Raw genomic sequence first — 25018 nt, 5'->3', positions numbered from 1 at the left:
AAGGAAGAAGGAGATTTGAATACAGAGACACAGAGGAGATCTATAGGGAAGAATGCCGCGTGAAGACAGAGGCAGAGATTGGAGTGATGCAGCTAGAAGCCAAGGAACACCTAGGATTGCCAGGAGCCACCAAAGCTCGAAAGAGGCAAACATTCTTCTTTAGAACCTTCAAAGGAGTGTGACCCTGCCGATACCTTGATTTCAGACTTCTAGCCTCCAGAATTGTAAGAATATCCTTCTGTTGTGTTAAGCCACCCCATTTGCGGTACTTTGTTATGATAGCCTAGAAAAGTAATACAGGATCTTGAAATCAAAAAGTTTGAGAATCTCTAACCTAGGCTACCCACCTCTCTTTTTTTCCAGATTTTGTCCTGTCAGTACTGCCTGCTCACTACTGCCAGGTTACTTGCCCTGAAACAATTACTATGCTTCCCTTATTAAGAAAATGTCAGTGAGGTTTTAAAATTACCTTTCAAATAAAGTTCAAACTCTTTAGTTTGTGTTCAAAGCCATCTATAATCTGGCTCTAACATAGTTTTCCAAATTTGTGTCCCACATTTTCCTAAGATACTATACCCTTTGGAATATTCATTTGAGTGTGCATTCAATCATGCATTCATTTGTTCATTCACTTGTTTATTCGACAGAAAAAAAGTACCCGTTCTGAGTTTTTATTCTAATAGTGTGTTGTCTAGTATGGTAAGCACTAGCCATAGGTGGCTATTCGTTTTAAGTTAAATAAACTTAAATAAAACTAAAAATTCAGTTCTTTAGTCTCAGCGGCTGCATGTGACTGGTGACTACTGTACTGGACAGCACAGATATAGAACATGTCCACTTTGAAGAAAGTTCTTTTAGATAGTGCTATTCTTATAAATAGTCTACTCCCTTCACCTTGCCCTCAAATTGCCTTGCATTTTCCTTCCTCTTCATCACTCCTAATATGCCCTTCCCTGCACTGGCTCTGCCCACCACACACCCCATGCCTTTCCTCCAATTCCCTGGCATATCAAAGTCTACTTTTGGTTCTGACTTAAATAATTCTTTTAAGATTACTTGAGCTGGATATAATCCCTTATTTCTATTTCTGTAACACTAATTCTGCGATATGTTTGTCCTGACCTGTATTTGTCACCTGGCATGTAAGATAAACAGTTATGGTATCTTTCCTACTAAGCTCATTGAGGGTAGGAACCTTGTCTAATAGACTGGGACACATTAATCATCATATTGTAAATAGAAGAAAAGAAAAAAAACCCAGACAGATGAAGTAAATGTTTAGTGAATATATTAATTTTAAAATCTTAATTTGTACTAAAAAATCCTCTCAGGCACTTCCGTATGGTGGTTAGGATGCCTTAGGAATAAGAATTATACTTCTATAGTATTTTTCTTTTTTTTCTCTCCTGTTTCAGAACCAATGGATGTCTCATAAGCTCTTCAAATTCTTTGTGTCTAAAACTCAACTTCAAATGCATGAGTGGCTTCTATTGGCCAAAGATGAGAAAATTTGAGTCTCAAAAATGAAACAAAACACCCTACACAATTGATTGAAACACATTTAATACATAAAATAATATATATCACAATGATAAAAGGAGAAATACCTAACATCTCACTGGGAACCATTGGAGAAACTAGGGCACTAATTCCTTAGTCTGAAAATTGGCAATTTAAAGGAAAGAATTCAGCATTTGCCCTATCTTCTGTATTAGCTATACTTCAGGGAAATCAAGTAGCCCTTTACAGAAGAATTCCAGCTAATAAATATGGAAGAAATGATAGAAATAAAAGATCATCATTTTGTGACCCCCCCCCAGAAATAAATGATTGATTTAAGCGATAATCATCGATAGATAAGTTTTTAATGAGAGTTTAAGTATGATTGCTTGTGTGTTTTGTTCCTTTACCTGTATGTGCGCGATGCCTCTTTACCTAAAAGTATGCATGTCTCTTTACTAAATATGCACCTAAATAGAATGTCCTTTAGTCTGAGTTTTCACATGAAGAGATGTAAGAAATAGTCTTTTTGACAAGAATACCAGAGAAGTGATGCATATTCTTTTCAGTGTATCATAGCAGAATGTGCATGATATTGATTTGTCCTATTACTGTTGGTGTTAACTTTAATCACTTTGTTTAGGAAGTATCTGCCAGGTTTTCTACTGTAAATTTACGATTTTCCCCTTTGGAATTAAAGTGTCTTATGAGGAGATGACTTTGAAGTTATAAATATTCTGTTACTCCTCAAACTTTCATTATTTTAGCATCCATTGATGCTTCTTGCCTGAATCAGTTATTACTATGATGGTTGTCAAATAGTGATTTTCTAATACTATCATTTTATCTACATTTATTAATGGGCTTTCCACTGTAAGGAAGAGGTTTCCTTTTTTTCTGTTTATTTATTTATTTATTTTTATAAGCATGAACTCATGAACTTTTTTTTTTTATTCAGTGATCTGTAAACCATTACTGTTATTTATTCCAATTCTGAAATTGTCCCAGATTTGGCCAGTGGAAAACTCATCTAGCTCGCTTGTACGTCCTTCTGACAAATCCTCATTATTCTTTGAGTAGTTTCCTTCTAACATAAAACGATGTTTCAATGCTCATCTTGTAGTGGGTTGGCCAAAAAGTTTGTTTGGGTTCTTCTGGAACATCTTATGGAAAAACCTGAACGAACTTTTTGGCTAACCCATACTTTCCCAGGCTTAGAATCAATTCTTGCTCCTTTTAATAGAAAGTAGTATTTAGAGGAACTTACCTGGTGGTCCAGTGGTAACGAATCCATCCACCTTAAAATTCAGGGGACGCAGGTTCGATCCCTGGTTGGGGAACTAAGATCCCACATGCTGCGGGACGACTAAGCCCGCGCGCCACAGCTATTGAGCTCGTGCGCCTCAACGAGAGAGCCCGCGTGCCAGAAACTACAGAGCCCACGCGCTCTGGAGCCCATGCACCACAACTAGAGAGAGAAAACCCTCATGCCACAACTTGAGAGAAGCCTGCGCGCCTCAACGAAAGATCCCGCATGCCGCAACTAAGACCTGACGCGGCCAAAAAAAAAAAAGTAGTATTTAGAAACCAAAATCTGGGTAATTGGTGTGCTCATTGATTCTAGGTCCTTTTAGCAGACATAACTAGGGGAAAAAAGTGCGCGCGTGTGTGTGTGTGTGTGTGTGTGCGCGCGCGCGCACGTGCACCAGCATGTGTGTACTGCACATATGCATCTGTTTCTACATTTATGTTTACATCTTTATCTACTTCTATCTGTGTAAAATCCTGACTTCATACTGATACTGCCAGTTCTACTCCAGCATCACAGGTTCATGATATTTTTCTACCTTTCTGCATTTGTAAATCCCTTCTCCAATGGTGGGAAACCTGACTCCCATTTTCCATAGTATATTTACTTATTTACTCAATCACAGAATACACAAAGTGTTTCAGAAATGCTAACCTAAACCCCTGGGGGAAAACTCCCTACTATTTAGAATTTACAATTTGTACTTACAAGAATCTTTAAGCAGGGACTGTAACTCTAATATTGTGTTTAAAAGCTACTTTGGTTCATTCTTTACCCACCCCCACTCCCACCCCAGTGTGATTATGTTATACATTTGAAAAATAGTTCTGTTAATATACCATTTTAGGGTTTTCCCCCCACCCTGCTTGATTTTTTTTTTTTATTTTTTATTTTGCGGTACGCGGACCTCTCACTGTTGTGGCCTCTCCCATTGCGGAGCACAGGCTCCGGACGCGCAGCCTCAGCGGCCATGGCTCAGGGGCCCAGCCGCTCCGCAGCATGTGGGACCTTCGCGGACCGGGGCACGAACCCCTGTCCCCTGCATTGGCAGGCAGACTCTTAACCATTGCGCCACCAGGGAAGCCTGCTTGATTTTATGCTGCTTGCTTTTATTAATCAAGTGCTGCTTGATTTTATTTCTGCATTTATGTTTTAAAAATTAAAAAAAAAATTTCTGGTTGCACCAGGCAGCTTGCAAGATCTTAGTTCCCTGACCAGGGATCGAAGCCGGGTCCATGGCCGTGAAAGTGCCGAGTCCTAACCACTGGACCGCTACAGAATTCCCGCTGCATTTATTTTTAACATAGTTCTAAAAGTTAGAAGTATACAGAAGTTAGAAGTATACAAAAGGAAAAGTCACACCCCCATTTCTTCTATCCCATTTCCACTTGCTCATCATTCCATCCCGTTCCACCTACCTCCAGTAGATAAAAAATCTCGTTAAGCTTCCGGTTTATCCCTCCTGTGTTTCTCTTTGCATAAAAGCAAATGCATGCAGATGTTATTACCCCTATTTCTTCTACATAAGGCAGCATACTATAGATACTCTTTAAAAATTTTTTATTGAGTTGTCACTCACGTATGATAATTTTTACCCTTTTGCAACCGTCACCACTAAGTCTAGAACATTTTTATTACCCCCAAAAGAAACACCATACCCATTAGTAGTCATTTTCCACTCTCCTGTCCTCCCAGCCCTTAGCAACTACTAATTTGTTATCTGTCTCTATGAATTTGCCTATTCTGAATATGTTATATAAATGGATTTGTACACTATATAGTTATTCTTTTATACTTTGCTTTTTCTGCTTAGTATTATAACCTGCAAATAACTCTGCATCAGTTCACAGACATCTTTCTCATTCTTTTTTACAGTTACATTGAAGTCCATTGTGTGGCTATGCCATAGTTTGTTAGTTTATTCAGCCACTCTTCTATATGTGGATATTTAGGTTACTTTCTAGTACTTGACAATGATAAACAGTGCTGCAGTGAATAACCTTGTGCTTATGGATGTTAGTACTGTTGGAAGTATACCTTCATGGTCAATTCCCAGAAGTGGAATTGTTCGGTCAAAAGGTAAACTCATATGTAATTTTGTTAGTAATTGCCTAATTTTCTATAAGAGTTGTACTAATTTGCATTTCCACCAGCAATGTATATAAGAATAGCAGCATAGTATGTTATACTTGTTAATTTTGCTTATCTGATAGCTAAGAATTGGTATCTCAGTGCATTTTTCTTATTATGAGAAAAGCTGAACATCTTTTCTTAGGCTTAAAGGTCATTTTTATATCTTTTTGTGTAAATTATTGATTTTTTGCACATATTTCTTTGGGGTGTTTGGACTTCTTTCTCTTAATTCTTAAGGGTTTAAAAATTTATTAGTGATTATTAGCCTTCTATCTGTGATGTACTTTACAAATACTTTCTCTGTTTGTTTTCTTTTGACTTTTGTACATTTTTTTGCCATGCATAAGTTTTTTGTTCTTATGTAGTCATATGTAAACATATTTTCTTTTAAGTACATCTAGAATTTGAGTCATAGTTACAAAGCCTTTCCCTATACTGAGGTTAAAGAGGAAGCCACTGTTTTCTTGAAGTATGTACATACAGGTGATCTTCATTGTTTGTGGATTCTGTATTTGTAAAATTGCCTCTTCACTAACATTTATTTGTAACCCCAGATTAATACTCATTTGCAGATATATGCAGAGTGGCAAAAAATTTGAGTTACCCAGTGATCATGGTCCCAGCTGAGGTCAGTCAAGGTGATGCTCTACCTTCTTTCAGCTCTCGTATTGTAAACGGTGTCCTTTTCATATTTTTGTGCTTTTTGTTGGTGATTTTACTGTTTAAAATGGCCCCAAAGCATGGTGCTGAAGTGGTGTGTCCTCAGCACTTCAATTAAGCACAAGAAGACTGTGATGTACCTTAGGGAGAAAATATGTGTATTAGCTAAGTTTCATTTAGGCATGAGTTATAGTGCTGTGGCAGTGTGTTCAGTGTTAATGAATCAACAACATGTATTAAATAAGGTGTCTTTGAACAAAAAACACACATAAAACAAGTTATGAATTGATCAGTTGTTGAAAATATGTGTGACCAGAGACTTGTAGGAACCTAATGCTGTGTTTCACCTAGGAGCAATGATTCAGTATTTGCGAATTCAGTGTTTGCAGAGACTTTGTAGAACATAATTGCCATGAATACCAAGAATTGACTATAGTTTCATTTTTTACATTTTGATCTCTGATCCTTTGGGATTTGTGTGAATGATTTGTTGTATGGATCTAGTTTTATAAGTTTCTATATGTATGTGGGTCTGATTTTGGACTGCATTTCGTGTTCTGTCTATTCGTGTGCTGCTACTGCTTTTTTTTGCGGTACGCGGGCCTCTCACTGTGTTCCGTTGCGGAACACAGGCTCCGGACGCGCAGGCTCAGCAGCCATGGCTCACGGGCCCAGCCGCTCCGCGGCATATGGGATCTTCCCGGACCGGGGCATGAACCCGTGTCCCCTGCATTGGCAGGCGGACTCTCAACCACTGTGCCACCAGGGAAGCCCTGCTTTTTTTTTTTTAACTTAAAAAAATGTAAAGACTCAGGTCAGGAGAACTAGAACCCCACGAGAGAAACCTCGGCAGGATCAGAGTTCAAGGCAATCTGCCTGTTTTAATTATAGAGGTTTTGTTTTATATTCTAGTGTTTGGTAGGGCTAGTTCCCTCTCATAAGTGTAGCCTATTTCACTGGCTGATACTTTCTGTCAATGTTGAATATTAGTGGTGATAGTGGGTATCCTTGCCTTGCATTTGATTGCAGTGGGTACATCCCTAGTGTTTCTTTATTAAATAAGATGCTGGCTTTAGGACTAAGGTATGTATTATTTTATCAAGTTAATGAATGATGCTTTAATTTTGATATAGTAAGACTGCTAGAATTTTTAACTTAGTGCTGGGAAGGTCTAAGTAGAGAGAGCAAATGAAGTTGAAGTGGATGGAAGTAAGAAGCAAGTGAGAAAAGAAAAGGCTTTGGAATGATCAATAAGACTGCTCAGTGGCAAAGAGGATGCTGTTTTTAATGATAACACATTTCACTGTTCACTTGGTTAATTAATCTAAGGCTGAATGTCTGCACAATAAGATAGTAGAAATAATTCTAGAAATATTGTATCCACTCTGCCTCTACTATATTCCTGGACTTTGCTGGCAGCTTGAGTGAATACAATAGTTACTTATATGGTTGTAACCCTGAAAATTGATCTTTGCCTCATTTCTGAACTTCCAGTTTTTCCAGAAATCAAGTATGATTTTCAGCACTCCTTATAGCAATTGTAAATGTTTGTTGAGTGCCTTATATTATTGGTAAATGCCTTATATTAGAATATATATATGTGCATATTTACACACGTACACACACACACACACACACACACACATTGTCTAGCTTCAAGTGAGATTTAATCTGAAGGGCTCAAATGATTTCATCAGGAGTCAGTCTTCTTTCTCTTGATCTTTCTGTTCTACTTTCTTCAGTGTTACCCTCATTCTCAGGGTCTTCTTTTGGCAAAACAGCTTTAGATTTATGTCTTCACTTCCTCGTAGCTCCTGTACAAGTCCTTGGGGTTCATTCTGACCGGACTAGCCCCATCATGTGCCCACGGTGGCGGGAGGGTTTGTTGCTCCTGCTGGACCTGGATGGCACGCCTGACTCCTACTGGTGGGGATGCAGGCTCCTCCCAAAACATCTGGTCTGAGAATCTGGAGGGGGTGGTTTTTCAAAAGAAATGGAGTATATTTACCAGAATAAAGGAGGATTAAATGACAGTCAGGCAAAAAACAGCAACTGTTTGCTGCACTAACCGAGTAAAGTTTACTGGATGGACTTGAGTTTAATAGTGAATGAAAAAATTGTGGTATTTTGGAAAAAGGAAAGTGCCTGAATGAATTCTTTGGAAATAGACACCTTACTGCTTACTTTCTTCCCTGCTTTGGCAATAGCTTACTGTTCTTTTCCAGAACTGATTCCTGTAGCTTTATTGGATTCTATCATACTTGCTAGGAGGGAAATGACATCAGGTAAGTAGTGAATGTGAAAGTAAGCATAACAGTTCTGTTTTCCTGCAACTTTAGTCCTGCCTCCCAGACCTACTGCCAGAGATGAATAAAAGGCCTCCTTCCCAGCTTTCCTCTTAATTTGAGGGGGTGAAGTGTGTCTTTCTTACATAACACAGAGGATATTTATCAAATGACATATTTGTACCACGGTATTGATTCTCTTTGTTAGTATCGTCTATAAAGTTATGACATGTATAAGTCTCTATCCTTCCTTTCTAAGCCTGCCAATACAAAAAAGTAATATTTCCTCTTGGAGCCTGAGGCTTTTTCCCTCCCTAGCTCTTATTTAAGGAGAATATGCAATTTAGATGTTTGAATAGGAATAGAGGAAGCAGCCAAAAACTTTTCAATAGTCCAGTTAAAATACATAATAGCATGTGTTTAAAGTAAATCTTTGGAAGAAAGGTTGGAAAATCCTGGATAAAGTCATATAGTATGTACATCAAAGGCATGCCTTGCTAAGTAAAAGTGGGAGGAAGCAGTACATGTCTTACCAGGGGGTCAGAGATTCCTACTTAGATGTTCCTCTGGCAACCCTGTTCCCACCTAGGTAGTTGAACGGCTGAAAGAAATTTCCAGTGTGGTTTAATCTGCTGGCTTTTATTGAGTTAAATGCTATCACTTCTACAGCTTCACACATTTGCCAAAGCACTCTCCTTCAGAATTTATACAAAGGGTTATATTTTTTCCTTTGCTGGAAATATAAGAAAAAAACGTGCAAAGCTTGGAAGTCTATAGAGGATTCACCTCATTTTAATCGTAGACATGGACAAGGGGCAGTCTAACTTAAACATGTGGACTTTGGCACCAGGCCAACATGAATTCTAACCAGGTTTTTCATGTTTTGGCTGTGTGTCCTTAGACAAGTTAATCTTTGTGGGCCTTACTTCTCTTACATATAAAAGTCATTCATTCATTCAACACATTTATTATTAATTACTCTTCTATGTGTTGGGGATGCATCAGTAAACAAAACAGTGAAGGTCTCTTCCTTTCTGCAGCCTTTCTGCAACCTTTCTGCAGTGGGGGGAGAAGCAAGAGAGAGAAATTGTGTGTTAAAAATAGTAATTGCTGTAAGAAAAGAAAAAGCAGAGCAGGGTCTTAGAGAAATGGATTAGGGAAGAGAGCAGGTGCAGAATTAGGGCAGGCAGGGTTGACATCATTGAGAAGGTGACATTTGAGTGACATTTTAAATGAGGTTTTAAAATGCTCACTCTGGTTGCTGCCTTGAGAGCAGACTATAGGGGGTTAAGGAAAAAAGCAGAGAGAATTGTTAGGAAGCTTTTGTAGTAACCTAGGTGAGAGATGATGGTGACTTAGTTGTAGACATGAAGATGGTGAAGAATGGTTGAATTCTGTATACATTTTGGAGGTGCAGCCAACAGGATTTTCTGATGGCTTAGATATGTTGTGTGAAACAAAAAGAGTAGCCTAGGCTTTTGGCCTGTAGAACTGGATGGATGGAATTGTTATTAACTGACAAGAGGAAGACTTGGGTAGAGCAAATTTTAGAGGGAAGATCAGGAGTTCAGTTCTGTATGTTGAGTTTGAGATGTCTGTTAGGCACCCACATGGGGAAAAAGACATACACCCATAGGTTGCTCGTGATGGTTCAATATGGTGAATATAAATCATTTAGTATGGTACCTGACATAATTTTCTGTGTGAGATCAGAGAATATATTGCTACATGAAACAAGAATAAGAAGTTGCAAAGGGGATATTCAGGGGCAAAGAGCTCATAGAATATAATAGCAGAACTTCTAAAAGTAATAGATTGGAAGACTGAGGAAATATCCCAGAAAATAAAAGAGAGATGCAAAAATATTAGAGAAATATTAAAAATAATAGAGAATCCATTTAGGAGGTCTAATTCCTTTCTAATGGGACTTTCAGAGACACAGACCAAAGAAAACGAAAGGAAGAAATTATCAGTGAAACAAGACAAGAAAAATTTCCAGAACTGAAGGACAAGAGTTTCTAAACGGAAAGTGCTCAGCACTATGAATGGCTGGAGGTGAGGGGGCGGGGAAGAGACATATTACCGAGACATTTTAGAGCACCAGAGAGGAAAAACAAGTCACAAAGAAAGGAACAGGGCTTCCCTGGTGGCGCAGTGGTTGAGAGTCCGCCTGCCGATGCAGGGGACACGGGTTCGTGCCCCGGTCCAGGAAGATCCCACATGCCATGGAGCGGCTGGGCCCGTGAGCCATGGCCGCTGAGCCTGCGCGTCCGGAGCCTGTGCTCCGCAACGGGAGAAGCCACAACAGGGAGAGGCCCGCGTACCAAAAAAAAAAAAAAAGAAAGGAACAGAAGTTAGCAGAATGTCAGACTTTTCAGAAGTAACACAAGAAGCAAGTAGACAATGGAGCAATGCCTTTAAGGTTCTGAGGGAAAATGATTACAAACATAGATTTCTATGTCCAGCCAAATAGTCAGTCAGTTATGAGGATAAAATAACAATATTTTCCAACATGCAGGGTCTCAAAAAATTTATCTCCTATACATCCTTTCTCAGAAAGCTATTGAAGGATCAAAAAGAGAGGTAAGACATGAAAGAGACATGAAAGAAAAAAGATGACATGAAACCCAGGAAAATGGGATATAACACTAGAGAGACATAAAGGAAATTCCTAGAATGATGATGAAATAAAGCAGGATGACAGCTGAGTAGCAGGTCTAGAGATAACCAGTAAGCACAGTTGGGGTAGGAGGATGTAAGATCCAGGGAAGATGTCTCTAAGAAGAAGATTGAACTGACATATGATGTGTTTGACTATTCTGAAGGAGTTTCATAGCTCTTTCAGAGAGTTAGGGAATAAACTGTTCCCAACTTAAAGGAGCTTACACTGTAGTATGGCGTACACACAAGTAAGTGGGTAATTACTGTATTCTGTGAAGGTTTGGAAAGCTTAGTACTCTGCTCCTAGACCACCCATAGTTGGAATGTAGGTTTAGAAATCTAGTATTTAGCTCCTTCAGCATCTGTAATTGAACTGTCAAACCAACAGCTTGGGGCTGACTGTTGGGTTAGCTGAAAAATCCTTCCACACTCTAGAAAGGAAAGTTTTTTTCTTTTTTCTTTTTCAGGGGATGGGCAGGGGGAAACAATTGTTGTTAGTTTAAAGAATTTAAAATATATGTATATATATTTATAAGCATGTATCTGTTTTTATTTTTGTATGTATGGCACTGTATATTTATTAAAATGTCTTGTTTTTATTTTTTATTTTTATTATTATTTTTGGCTGCACCATGTGGGATCTTAGTTCCCCGACCAGGGATTGAACCCACACCCCTTACACTGGAAGCAAGGAGCCCTAACCACTGAACTGTCAGGGAAGTCCAAGACATCTTGTTTTTAAAATGAGTGTGGAATAGTGCAACGGAAAAAACTTTCAGTTGTTAATTTAGGTATAGAAAGCAACTAAAATTTTTGTATTATAATTAAATTATAATAATTAAATTATAATTAATAAATTATAATTTATTTTATCCTCCCAAGGTGGCTTATACCCCATTGACTCATGCCAATAAGGTAGTGTTTTCCCAATATAATAATGAACTTTTTTGTGCGTGGAATTCTTCACTCTAAAGTTATTTTGTAGTTGGAGATTGATTACAAACAAATTCAATTTGCACTGTTCAAAGAATTCTTCTTAATTAATTATAAACCTATTTGGCCTAGACTTTGCATTTTTCTTGGTACACTTTGGCCATAATATAAAATGTAGCAGTTTTGTGTCACATCAATATTTCTCACATATAAATATGGAATGATATTTATGTCTTATCTAATTTCTCACTTGGTCAGTTAATATATATACTGTACAGATAAATGGAGTGAGTACATAAAGAAAAACTGCAAGAGGAGAAAAAGATAATCTAAATGAAGATTATCACTAAAGTTTTAATATGATGTAAGATTTTATGGTAGTTAAGTTCCTATAATAAATGGTCATCCTATAATATATGGTTTGGGAACATAAGTTAATTCACTGAACAAACACTGATAGAGCACTGATAGAGCACTGATAGAGCCTGTCATATGTCAGGCTCTGTGCGAGGTCCTGAGAATACCGGACAGGTTAGGACATTATTCCTGCCCTCTGATAATTCTTGGTCCCAAAGAAAGAAATTTAACTTATAAACAAGTAAATGTAATAAAATAGAGGGTTAGAAGTGCTACAAATGATGTTTACCAAATGTATAAAGAGAGAAGGTCATCCCAAGAAAAGTATGGATTAAGAAGACAGACATGGAGATGTAGTACTATTTGTGGAAATGGCAAACATTTTTATTTGTTTGTGGCATAGAGTAAGAGGAAGGGCTTGGGAAACACATGAGCTCCATCACGTAGAGCAGGGGTGCCATACTCAGAAATTTAATCACTTCCTCCTAGGACAGTGTTTCTCAAATATGTGTGATCATAAGAATCACGTAGAAAGTTAAAGCAAAACAAAACAAAAAAACCCCTAAAGTTTACCCCAGACCTGGAAAATCAGAATCCTCAGAGGAGGGCTGGGAATCTGTTTTTAGCCAGTGCCCTGCTAGTTCTTACTGTAACCAATTTATTGAGCAAGTCCAATTTATTAGGATATAAGCAAGTATTGTTTCCCCAAATTTCTAGTCTAGGTGACTTCAAGAAAGAGCACACACCACAACTTTCCTGTGTGTGTGTGTGTGTGTGTGTGTAGGAGTATGCATGTACATATGTATGTATAACTTTGGAAAATATATTCTCCCAGTGCAGGCTAGAGCTGTGACTCAGACTCCTTGTGGTCTAACTCAGGGATACTGTGTTTTCAAGATCCAGGTCCTCTTTGGCAGCAGAAAAAGTGAATAAGGGAATTAGAGGTTTTCAGAGTGGTTAGTGGAGGGCAGTGTTCTAAATCTTCTAGTTCTGCCAGATACTGGTCGTCTCTGCCAGGGTTGTGATCTTAGTATAGATGATTATAGATGTCCAACTTCATTCATTCTGTCAGTGAGGACCCCCACAGAGAAGGGTAACCGTGGCTTCCTGCACTGATCCGTGTTAGTGGTGTATTCTTCACAGGGTAGGTGTACTCCTGGGCGTCCCCTTTCCCCATCCTTCTTTTACTTCGTGCTTCTAAACTTGGGGGCATTGGAACCGATAAAGCTCTCTTATGTGCCCCCCAAGGGCCCCAGTCCTTTTCTTACCAGGCAAGCTGTATTCTCTACAGTCCTTTTTTGGGGTTTGGGCTTTGGGCATGGACTACTCTAGCTAGTGCTCTTCTTTCAAGAATCTCCAGACAGGGACTTCCCTGGTGGCACAGTGGTTAAGAATCCGCCTGTCAATGCAGGGGACCACGGGTTCGAGCCCTGGTCTGGGAAGATCCCACATGCCGCGGAGCAACTAAGCCCATGTGCCACGACTACTGAGCCTGCGCTCTAGGGCCCACGAGCCACAACTACTGAGCCCACGCACCACAACCACTGAAGCTTGATCGCCTAGAGCCCGTGCTTCGCAACAAGAAGAAGCCACCGCAATGAGAAGCCCACGCACCACAACGAAGAGTAGCCCGCGCTCACCGCAACTAGAGAGAAAGCCCGCGCGCAGCAGCGAAGACCCAACGCAGCCAAAAAAAAGAAAAAGAATCTCCAGACAGTTAGCTACATATCTCTCTAGTTCAAGTGCTTACAGGTTCTGCAAGCAGCAGCCCACTTGGAATCAAGCTGCCAGTCTCTCCTTGCAGATGTCTTTGCCTCCCAGTCTCTATGACTAGTTCTCTTGAGGTGCCCATGTCGTTGATGATGCCACTCCCACAAGGCCAGACTTCCAGGCTCTCCCTTGCCTTGCCTTAGTTCTGTCTTTGGGAGGGTTGGTTGAATGCACCAACTGGTTTTGCTACTCCTTAGCAAACCTTGGGGGAGAGATCTGGACATAATTTTCGGTGCTTTCCCTGATTTGGGCATTTACTGCTTCTTGCTCTCAGCTGTGGGCCCTTGTCACTGATTCAGGGACAGTAGGACAAATGCCACTTAATATCTTGTTGGATTATAATCAGGTAAGTTTAGGAAACGTTTTTGCAGAGGAATATATAATCAGATTTGATTTTATAGTGTTTAAAGTGTAATTTAAATAAAAGATCTTAAAGGAATCATATCTTTGCTGATTCTACCAGAATTGAAGTAACAATTTGTCTGCTTTAGGGTAAGAAACAAAGTAAATATACTCATGACTATGAATGTTTGTATAGTATCAACATCAGTAACTTCTGACAACTTAATTGTAGATATAAAGATGTGGATTCAGTGTATCTGGTGCTGCCAGAAGACCAAACTGGCACAACAGAAGAACTGGAATTCATTGATATTTCTTAGTTAACTTTCAGGTTTTTCAGTTTTATTATGTGGTACTTTCTGGATAAAGGGAACTTAGACCACTAGGTGGTGCTTTATGACTAGAAAATACAAGTACTCCCTTACTACTACTAGGGTCAATCTAGCAAAGCAATGGCCAGTGAGAACAGCTGGTGCCAGTCCTAAGACACAGGTTTAAAATAAAAGAGAAAGGAAGAAAGGAAGAGATAATGATAAAAAGAGAGAAAAGAAGTAGGAGGGCAAGAAGAGAGAAAAGGAGAACGTAAACAGGTATATTGTGAAGGAGGTTGTCAAATACCATCAGTACTTACCTCAGGAAAGTGGCTCCTATGCCATTTGTTGCTGATTTATCAATATTTCCTTGTTTATTCATTTATTTGATATGTATTTAATGAGAGTCAGCTGAGGATCCCATGGTAAACAATACATTCTCCCTACCCTCTGAGATTTTACAGGTAAAGGGAGCTTAAAATATCTGAACTTAAAATCTTGACCCTTTCTTTGTAGAGTATGTTAAATAATATGGAAAAGAATACTTTTAAATTTTAGTTTTGTTTGTTTCATATCCTCTATTTCAATCCCCTACCAGAGAAAACCTTTTCTAGAATTCAAAAAAGTATTCTTATTAAAATATTTGAAAATCAGCTCCTCGAGAGCTCGTAATTCGAGAATCCCGGGGATGCAGTTCATTATTTGGCTCTTATTAACGGGTATGCGGGGGTCGGGGCCTAAATGTGTTGAGTGAGTGATAGGTTCAGATGGGGACCTCAGCAAGCCATCTCCTGATTAGCGTCTACAGCCTTCCTGGCTCTTTGTAGAATTCAGGCTTCTGATTTTGAACACTTTCCTGACAGCACCATACTTCCTCATCAACTATAGCACGCTGCTGCCATTGCCTGTTTACAAGGCATTCTGTGTTTCTCCGTAACAGTGAATTCTTTTATGGTAGAGTCTGTGTCTAATTTAATTCATTTATGTAATCCCAGTGTTTGGCAGGTGTGAGTGCTCAATAAATTTTGGTTGAAAGAATGAATAAATCTTATTACTTATAGTGTACTTGGTAAAAGATAGCTTCCTAATAGGACACCTTTCTGAAAGAGTTAATTTTTGGATACACCAGAAAGACCTGCCTTTAACACTTTTCACATACATGAGAGAGTGTGTAGACAATTACTTTGAAGTATAAGATGTAGTACACTTTCAAAGATAACCAAATGATACACCAGTCATTAAGATAGAGATGGATTTGTAATGCCAATTCTGTAAATACAACTCTTAAACTTTAATGTTGGATTCTGTTGCTTGACCTTGGATAAATAGCCCAGCTGTAGTTTTCTAATTTTTTATTTCTAACATAATAGGGACTGATGGCACCTATTATTAACTACTTCAGGCCCTAGGACCTGCTGTGGACTTCATGTTACAAAGATGTATATTGGAACTAAGTCGGAGTTGAGTATAGAGTAAAAGACAGGAAGACAGATTCCACTGCGGGTGAATTCTACTGCCCCCAGAAGTCAATGTCAGTAGATCAACATCTATTTATTGAATGCCAGAGCTTTAACTCAAGAATACATATCACAAAATAGATATATCATTATAGACCTCAAAATGCTTGCTATTTTATAACACGTTACAGAAAGCCTTCAGATAACAAATGCTTTTTAAACAGCTTTATTGAGATATAATTCACATATCATACAGTTTACCCTTTTAAGGTAGATAATTCAGTATGTTGTTTTTAAAGCATATTCACAGATTTGTGCAGCTGTCATCACTAACTCCAAAACATTTTCATCACCCCCCAAAGAAACCCCATACCTAGTAACAGTCACTCTCCATTTCCCCCTCCCCCAGCCCGTGGCAATTACATACCGTTTTCTGTCTCTATGGATTTGCTTATGCTGGAAATTTCATAAAGATGGAGTCATATAAGATATGGTCTTTGTGACTGGCTTCTTTCACTTATCATGATATTTTCAAAGTTTATCTGTGTTGTAGCATGTTATCAGCACTTCATTCCTTTTCATTGCCAGATAATATGCCATGGTATGAATAGACCTCATTTTGTTTATCCATTCATCAGTTGCTGGACATTTGATTTGTTTCCACTTTTTGGATATTATGAATAATGCAGTTATGAGCATTCACATACAAGTTTTTGTGTAGACATGTGTTTTCCTTTCTCTTGGTTATATACCTAGGAGTAGAATTGCTGGGTCATATGGTAACTGTACGTTTATCATTTTGAGGAGCTGCCAAACTATTTTTTCAAAGTGGCTTTACCATTTTGCAATCTCATTAGCAGTGAATGAAGTTTCCAATTTCTCTATGTCTTTGCCAACCCTTGTCTTTTTTTTCTTTAATTTTAATTACCACCATCCTAGTAGTGGGTGCGAAGTGGTATCTCACTGTTTTGTTTTTCTTAATTAATTAATTAATTTTGGTTGCATTGGGTCTTCGTTGCTGCGCATGGGCTTTTCTCTAGTTGTGGTGAGCAGGGGTTACTCTTTGTTGCGGTGTGCAGGCTTCTCATTGCGGTGGCTTCCCTTGTTGTGGAGCATGGACTCTAGGCACATGAGCTTAGTAGTTGTGACTTGCGGGCTCTAGAGTGCAGGCTCAGTAGTTGTGGCGCATGGGCTTAGTTGATCCGTGGCATGTGGGATCTTCCCGAACCAGGGCTCGAACCCGTGTCTCCTGCATTGGCAGGTGGATTCTTAACCACTGTGCCGCCAGGGAAGCCCTCTCACTGTGGTTTTGATTTGCATTTCCCTAACTGCTAAAGATACTGAGAATCTTTTCATGTGCTCATTAACCATTTGTGTATCTTCTTTGGAGAAATGTCTATTGAAATCCTTTGCATGTTTTAAATTGAACTGTTTGTCTTTTTGTTATTGAATTGTAAAAGCTCATTATATATTCTGGATATAAATCCCATATCAGACTTGATTTTCAAATATTTTCTCCCATTATGTCTTTTCACTTTCTTGCTTCTTTGAAGCAAGGTGGTTTAGATTTACCACCATAGAAGGTGGTTTAGATTTATTGCAGTGTGTTTACTTGTTATATCAGGTAGGTTGCCATGAAGGGGATGAACAAGGTGTTGACAATTGTCTTATATTGATACCCAAGGCTGTTCCCTAAATCAGTGTGGAACACAATTATAGGAAGCCAAAAAAGAGCTAAACTACTAAGAGTGAAACATAATGTCTTCTAGCATATAACATACCCTCTTCCTGCTGTCTTTGTCTTATCCTAGTTACAAACTAGTAGAGAAATGCTAGGGGTTGGGATAGTGAGAAGAGAACAGTTGTTTCCCTCTTTTGTGGTTCAGCCAATGTATGTTTTTAGAGATATAGCTAAAAACAAAACAAAAAACAATAAAGGGCCAACTGGTTCTGGCAGGGATGGCAGTAGTTCTACTTTAGTCAAATCACTATCAGAGAAATGTCCTCACAATTGATCAACATCATAGCGCTACAAGCTGCTGTCTTTCTTTGACTTTAGATAGAGTGAGAGTTGCCCTTTGGCTACAAAACTTCTAATTTAGATGGTGGAGAAAATGGAGGGTCTCTGTTGTGTTTTTCTGTTAGTAATTGGGCAAGTTAACTGCTCTGATGAACGTGGAGTGACACACTGAGATGGTTGTGATCACTTGCCCATCTTTTTGGCCAGTCTTTCCCAGTGGTCCATTTGAGAACATTCTTGGTCCCCTTACCACACCTTCAGCTTGATATCAAAGTGCAGTGGTAATAGTGAAGATATATATATATATTTAATAAATTTATTTATTATTGGCTTCTTTAGTTGTTCGTTGCTGTGCATGGCCTTCTCTAGTTGTGGCAAGTGGGGGCTACTCTTTGTTGCGGTGCGTGGGCTTCTCATTGCGGTGGCTTCTATTGTTGCAGAGCATGGGCCCTAGGCACGCGGGCTTCAGTATTTATGGCATGCGGGCTCAGTAGTTGTGGCTTGCAAGCTCTAGAGCACAGGCTCAGTAGTTGTGGTGCAAGGGCTTAGTTGCTCTGCAGCATGTGGGATCTTCCCGGGCCAGGGCTTGAACCCTTGTCCCCTGCATTGGCAGGTGGATTCTTAACCACTGTGCCATCAGGGAAGCCCAGTGAAGATATTTTTAAAGTTGACTGAGATAAATTAAAAAATGGTCATATGTGGCAAATGATGGGCACAGATGAGTGATTTTTTTTTCTTTTTTGCACTGAGTGTTTGAAATAGAATACTAAGAGCCTTCTGAGAATGATGTTCAATGTCCCGAATTTTTTTCCTGGAATGGCCTATTAAAACCATTATGGATTCTTTTTTTCTGAATTTATTTATTTTTTATACAGCAGGTTATTATGGATTTTTGACCAAGACTTCTCATCTGTATTATGTGAAAAGGTTTGGGTTTTGTGAAGTAGCTTGGCATGTGCTGCAGTGCTTTTTAATTTTTTTTAATTTTAATATTTTACAATATGAGCATGAATTTCAGACTATAGGTGACACTTGTTTGTGTGAACAGTTCCCCAAACTTTGCTTTCTAAAGTGTAACTGTTAAATCTTTTGGAATAACCGTACAGTTGTGTCTTTAGAAAGATCCTTTACATTGATGTCTTATGACTGGCTTAAGTTCTTCTGGCACATTCTCTCCTGATTTCTCTCTACCCTCAGAAAGATATTTTGTATCTTCATAATCTGTGCCATGTTCAGAAAGAAGAGATGAGTCAGAGAAGTTTTCTAACACTAACACTTTGGGGGGAGGTCGCACGATATAGTTTTGAATCCAGAATGGCATTACTGTCACTTTTGCTCTTCTGGGCTGGTGGACAAATTTGTAATCAAACATACTGCATAATGGTGACACAATTGAAGGAGTAGGTTTATCCTTAAGAACACAGCCCCCAAAACACTTGTGTTCAGTATGTAATGTTTAAGGTGGTTGTGAAACTCTTTGCTGTCAAATAGCAGGAATTCTCCATCCATTTGTTTGCTTTGTAGATGACACTGTCTTTGAGTAGAAAACAGTTGACACTTCCATGTCCCACTGGCGTTTCTGGTTAAGTGTAGCTCAAATACTATTATGTTAAACTTTCGTGCCTGATAATGTGCTCTCCCAGACCAAGGAGTCAGCACTCTGTTACTCTAGAGGAATAGTCTCATTTGACAATTTCAGTACCACCTAAGATTTTATCTAGTGTGTGATGAGGTGATATAGTGACTGTTATATTGATTTGGAGTCTAGGGAGATAATTGATAAACTTGGTCCTGGGTTCCAGGGGATAGGATATCTGTCATAGAAGAAAGGCAATGATTAAAGGAGCAATATTTATTGTTGTTGATCAGCTCTGACTGTGAAACATTTAAGGCATTTGGGCTCTAATTTTAAAGATTAGTTGAAAAATAATTATTTAACACTTATTCTGTGCCTATCACTTTGTTAGGCACTGGGAAGTTAGAGACATCATTCCTGATCCTGAGGTACTTATATTTGGGGGAAGATAGGGAAACAGGTAGATACTTAAAACAAAAACAAAACACTGAGGTAAGGACTTTACTCTTTTTTTTTTTTTCTCCCCAATGTGGAAACATACACAAAGGGGGATTAGCAAATACATCAGCTGTGGAAAAAATTATTTTTTTAAAGGCAAGAATAAAATAAATGCACAGTTCAGAATACTGATGATCATTGGGAGGGAGGCAGAAAGATGGGATCCAGGAGGAGCCCATGTATAACTTCACTGGGATTGGGAATATTCGAATTCATAAATTGGGTGATGGGTTCATAGGTATCTATTTTATCATTACACTTCATAACCTACATAGCATATATATTCTTCTGTATCTATTAAATGCTATATAATTTTAAAAAATCAAGATATTTCAGTAAGCATTTCCCAGTCTTAATTTATTAGAAGCATTTACTTAGGATAAATTGGAGAAAAACTGAACTCAGCCAAACTTTCTCTGTTTAGTATCTATTCACCCATCCATCTGTTTTTTTACTTTACTTAATTTTTTGAAATATAATAAAAATAATGTAGAAGTTTTTTAACATGACCTGAATGCCCTGTTTCTGTGCTCCCTAAGGTTTCATGTACTCCCTGTAGAAACCAGTTTATAGGTCAAAAGGATTCTGTCTGGACTGGCCAGCCAGACATTTAAGTATTCATTACCTCTGTGTGTGTGTATATTTAATGATGTTTGTGCATGGCTTAGCTAGGGATTTTGAAATATTTGTAGGATTTTCCTATTTGCTGGGTTGTTTTAGAATTGAGAGCCATCAGCAGAAAAAAAACAAGGAAGAATACTATTTCTTCTTTCATCTATGTCCCATATTATACAAATGTTCACTGAAAGTAGCACCAATTTTCTGGGAAAGGTCATGACTGAGACTTTTCTCACCCTTTACCCCTACTCTCCAATTCATGTTTCCTTTTTACAATGTGGTCATGTGCTTGCCCAAGTCTGGCTTATGAACCGTGTAGAATATTTGTGCAGTTTTGTTTTTTAAGCCCTACACTGTGCACATGATGCATTATTTAATTTGGAATGGGCTCTGAGTTAGTCACACGTGCTTCTTGTGGTGTTTATCTTGGAATCCACAAGTGGGAGGGAAGTATTTTTGCATTTTATACATCTGGACATTGTTCATGATCCTCTTGTGACTTGGAAATTCTCTGTGGGGCAAAATCCAAAGAACAGTATTAGAAATAACACGGAGTTATGATGACATCTGAGTAAAAACCCTTGAGAATACCCTTCTGATCCAGCAGAGTTTGACATTGATGGTGAACTTTTTCAGTTGCGTGCTTCACTGTTGGCCTGAGTAGTTTGCTGGGATTATGGTTACCTCACACCCTTGCATGTAGGCTAACGCGCTGCCAGACTTTCTGAAAGTCTACAGCAGGTTTAGCCTTTTGGGAGGGGAAGATTTTGCCTTGATTTTGCACGGTGTAAGACAGGTGAAGCAGATTCTGTTTATTGCTTCTGTGCCTTTGCCACTCTCTTGCGCCACAGGCATCTTAAGATGAGGATGACCTGTGAGGATCTTTCCAGTCATTCCCTGATCCTGCTTCATTCCATCTAGTTTAGAGCTAAAGGTTGATCCTGAGAACACCTCAGGGGCTGTGTCAGGACTGGGAGTGGGGCGGGGCAGTGGCTCGAGTAACCTTATCTTTCCCCTGATTACGCATGAGAAGTTGTTTTCAACAGGATTGGACAGGTATAGTACAGTACCTCCTCTTTTTGGCTAGGGTTCTGCTAGAATGGAAAAAGTGAGAAGGGATGTACCGAAGCCTTGCAGCTCTTTGAGTGAGTTTGCATATGGACAGTATTGCTTTTTGGCTCCAATCTAGTTTTCTTTCATTCCCATGTCTCATCTTTTATGCAGCTGCAGAGAGCAGGCTGGGAAAGCAGAATGAAAGCTTCAAACAGATTTGCACTTGAATAAAAGAAAGAGTGATTTCTCTTGGTCAGAGTACAGACCTGACTGAGGAGGAAGTTGTTTGCTTTTTCACTTTCTGAGTAAGGACTGTTTGCTTTTTTCCCTTCAAATGTAATAAAGAGGGGAAAAAGCTAATAAGTCGGACCTACTAGTTAAAATTCATATAGAATTTTCAAATGTGCTTAATAAGGTTTATCATATGATTATAAAAGAAGTAAATAGTTGGAGGGCAAAGGTCAAACTTTGGTTGAGGTTTTAGAATGAGTTGAATATGAAGTGGTTTGAGTGCTTGGGTAAGACTACTCAGGTAGGAGCTGTTTCTCTTTGCTGGTTTCTTTGGCCTTTACTTTGGGAACTTTTTCCCCTTTACTTTCGTAATGCATTTTGCAACTTTCAGTTAAAAAAAAAATCCAAAAGAGTTTAAGCTTTTAGCATATAAACACATCCTGGTCCTATGATGGGAATCACAACATAGCCGAGAATGGCTTGACTTCAGCTGGAGAGAGGTTAATAGTAGTAGCTCCAAGGGTTGATACCAAGATCATGCTTGTTTAATGTTTTAATGACTCCAGAAGGAAATGGTGAAATCTGCTGATGACACCAAATTGTTTTTGCTGATCCAAACAGGGATTTCTGGGAAGCTTCTTCACAGTATTTGGAAGAGTGGAAGAATTGGGCAATGTGGTAGCAAACACACCAAACTTGAAGTGAAGGTTTATGTAGCAGGAGTAATGTCAATACATTGAAGTTATGAAGCCTGCCAAGTCTTCCAAGAGGAAGACTGTGGGGTCCCTATAAAGGAGTTGGCTTTGATTCCTCTCATGAAAGAAGATTTAGGACAAAGAACATTTTGATGTATAGAAAATGAAAACTACTATGGTAATAGTTGTAATTATAAAGTGTAGTGATTTAAAGATACGGTATCTGAGTTTCTTTCTTTGCTAATGCCAGCAGTAGTATATCCAAATAAGTGCTGTTTCCCTCAAAATGGTCATGGAAGATTGTATACTCATTTTATGCATGCTCCTCTTTTGGGGGAATAGCTCCTAGTACATCCTTTTGACTATTTTCTGTGGTGGAAGGTCTTCATTTTTTAGGTTATTTTCGATTTTTTTAAAAAATTAATTTATTTTTGGCTGCATTGGGTCTTTGTTGCTGCGTGTAGGCTTCTCATTGTGGTGGCTTCTCTTGTTGTGGAGCACGGGCTTTAGGTGTGTGGGCCTCAGTAGTTGTAGCACACGGGCCTCAGTAGTTGTAGCATGCGGGCTCAGTAGTGTGGCTCGCAGGTTCTAGAGCACAGGCTCAGTAGTTGTGGCACACAGGCTTAGTTGCTCCGAGGCATGTGGGATCTTCCCAGACCAGGGCTTGAAGCCATGTCCCCTGCGTTGGCAGGCGGATTCTTAACCACTACGCCACCAGGGAAGCCCCTATTTTCGATTTTTGATATAGCTAATGGTCATTTAGAAGCAAGTGAATAAGATGAATGATCAAAGTAGATAAATTTGAAATATAAATTATAGTAGTGAAACTAATATTTTTTTAATTGCTTCAAAATTTTCTGGAGGACTTCCCTGGTGGCGCAGTGGTTAAGAATCTGCCTGCCAATGCAGGGGACACGGGTTTGAGCTCTGGTCCGGGAAGATCCCACATGCCGTGGAGCAGCTAAGCCTGTGCGCCACAAGTACTGAGCCTGCGCTCTAGAGCCGGTGAGCCGCAACTACTGAAGCCTGCATGCCTAGAGCCCCTGCTCCGCAGCAAGAGAGGCCACTGCAATGAGAAGCCCGCGCACCGCAACGAAGAGTAGCCCCCACTCACTGCAACTAGAGAAAGCCCGCGCACAGCAACGAAGACCCAACACAGCCAAAAATAAATTAATTAATTAAAAAAAAATTTCTGGAGAAAATTACCAATGAGAAATTGCAAAAATATTTGTGTAATAGTAGTATTACAATTTCTTTTTATCTTTAGATGACCTGCTTGTCCCCGCCCCCAGCTTTATTGAGTATAATTGAACAAATAAAATTGTGTATATTTAAGGTGTACAATGTGATGATTTGATATATATATACATTGTGAAATGATTACCACAATCAAGTTAATTAACACACTCATTGTCTCACATAGTTATTGTATTTTTCTGTGTCGAGAACACTTAAGATTTACTTTCCTAGCAAATTTCAAGTATACAATACCATATCATTAATTATAGTCATCATGCTGTACATTAGATCCCCAGAACTCATTCATCTTATAACTGAAGGTTATACCCTTTGATGAGCATCTCTCCATTTTCCCCACCTAGCCCTGACTAACCACTATTCTACTCTCTGTGAGTCTGACTTTGTTATATTCCACATATGAGTGAGATCATACAGTATTTATCTTTCTCTGTCTGGCTTATTTCACTTAGCCTAATGTCCTCCAATTTCATCCATGTTGTTGCAAATGGCAGGCTTTCCTTTAGAATAAGTTCTTGGTTGATTTATTTCACAAATGTTACTCATTTAGATAGGTAAGTGGCAGAGTCTTGTTAAAATACTTGTTTCACTATATTATAGATACACCATGTTTATAAGTGACCTTTTCTTTTTAAAATTGGTAGAGCTCTATGTCCCCCAAGTGTACTCTTAGGGAGGAATCAGGAGGTTGTATAGTAACTGGAGATTCATTTAATGAATTGATATTTTCTTACTAAAACCTCCATCTGTGTAATGAAAAAGACCCTGTGGGTTAATAAATAAGATAGTCACTGTTACAGTACAGGAGCTGTGGGCTGGCCATCTATATCCATCCATCCATCCATCCATCCATCCATCCATTTACTTCAGAAGAATAAAGACACAGCCCCTTACCTCAAGATTTCTTTTTCTGCCATGCCAGTATATCCATTTGAAATAAGCAGCAGTCAGTTGCACTCGTGTCAGTGGAGTAAGTCAGTGGTTTTCAGACTTTATCTATGGAAACTGTATTTGGATTAAACGAGGGCAGGATGGGAATGTTGTTGAATTTTTGTCTTCTCTTTTCCCCCTTGATGAGAATCCGTGGAGTAACTTATGAAAAGCACTGGTACAGAGAATAAGTTGTTTGGTAACTTTTGAAAAGCACTGGCACAGAGAATAAGTTATTGGAAGGTCAGAAAAGAGTTTGTGTACTAAAAGCAGCTAGGGAGGCTCACTTCATTTCTTCCTTACTCTTCGAAGATTACTATTGTTTTTTAAAAATTTATTTATTTTATTTATTTATTATTTTTGGCTGCGTTGGGTCTTCATTGCTGTGCGCGGGCTTTCTCTTGTTGCAATGAGCGGGCGCT

The 25018-nt window shown here is 38.9% G+C and overlaps 1 protein-coding gene across 5 annotated transcripts in view; it reads left to right on the top strand.

Annotated features, from left to right (window-relative positions):
* The window catches only part of RAD51B (RAD51 paralog B), a 692465-nt gene that overhangs the window by 87841 nt on the left and 579606 nt on the right, over positions 1 to 25018 (top strand). Inside the window, exon 8 of one of the 5 annotated variants that reach the window (XM_067732508.1) lies at positions 23273 to 23751. The exons of the other annotated variants lie outside the window; for them this stretch is intronic. Within the exon in view, the coding sequence (XP_067588609.1) occupies positions 23273 to 23374 (102 nt within the window). The 3' untranslated portion in view covers positions 23375 to 23751. Of the gene's footprint in view, positions 1 to 23272; positions 23752 to 25018 lie in introns of those variants that run through there. 5 annotated transcript variants of the gene reach the window in all.

The sequence above is a fragment of the Pseudorca crassidens genome, chromosome 1 (assembly GCF_039906515.1).
Source record: "Pseudorca crassidens isolate mPseCra1 chromosome 1, mPseCra1.hap1, whole genome shotgun sequence".
Taxonomy (NCBI): Eukaryota; Metazoa; Chordata; class Mammalia; order Artiodactyla; family Delphinidae; genus Pseudorca; species Pseudorca crassidens.
Note: the sequence above shows the minus strand (reverse complement) of the source record. Positions and strands in the feature narration are given on the sequence as shown.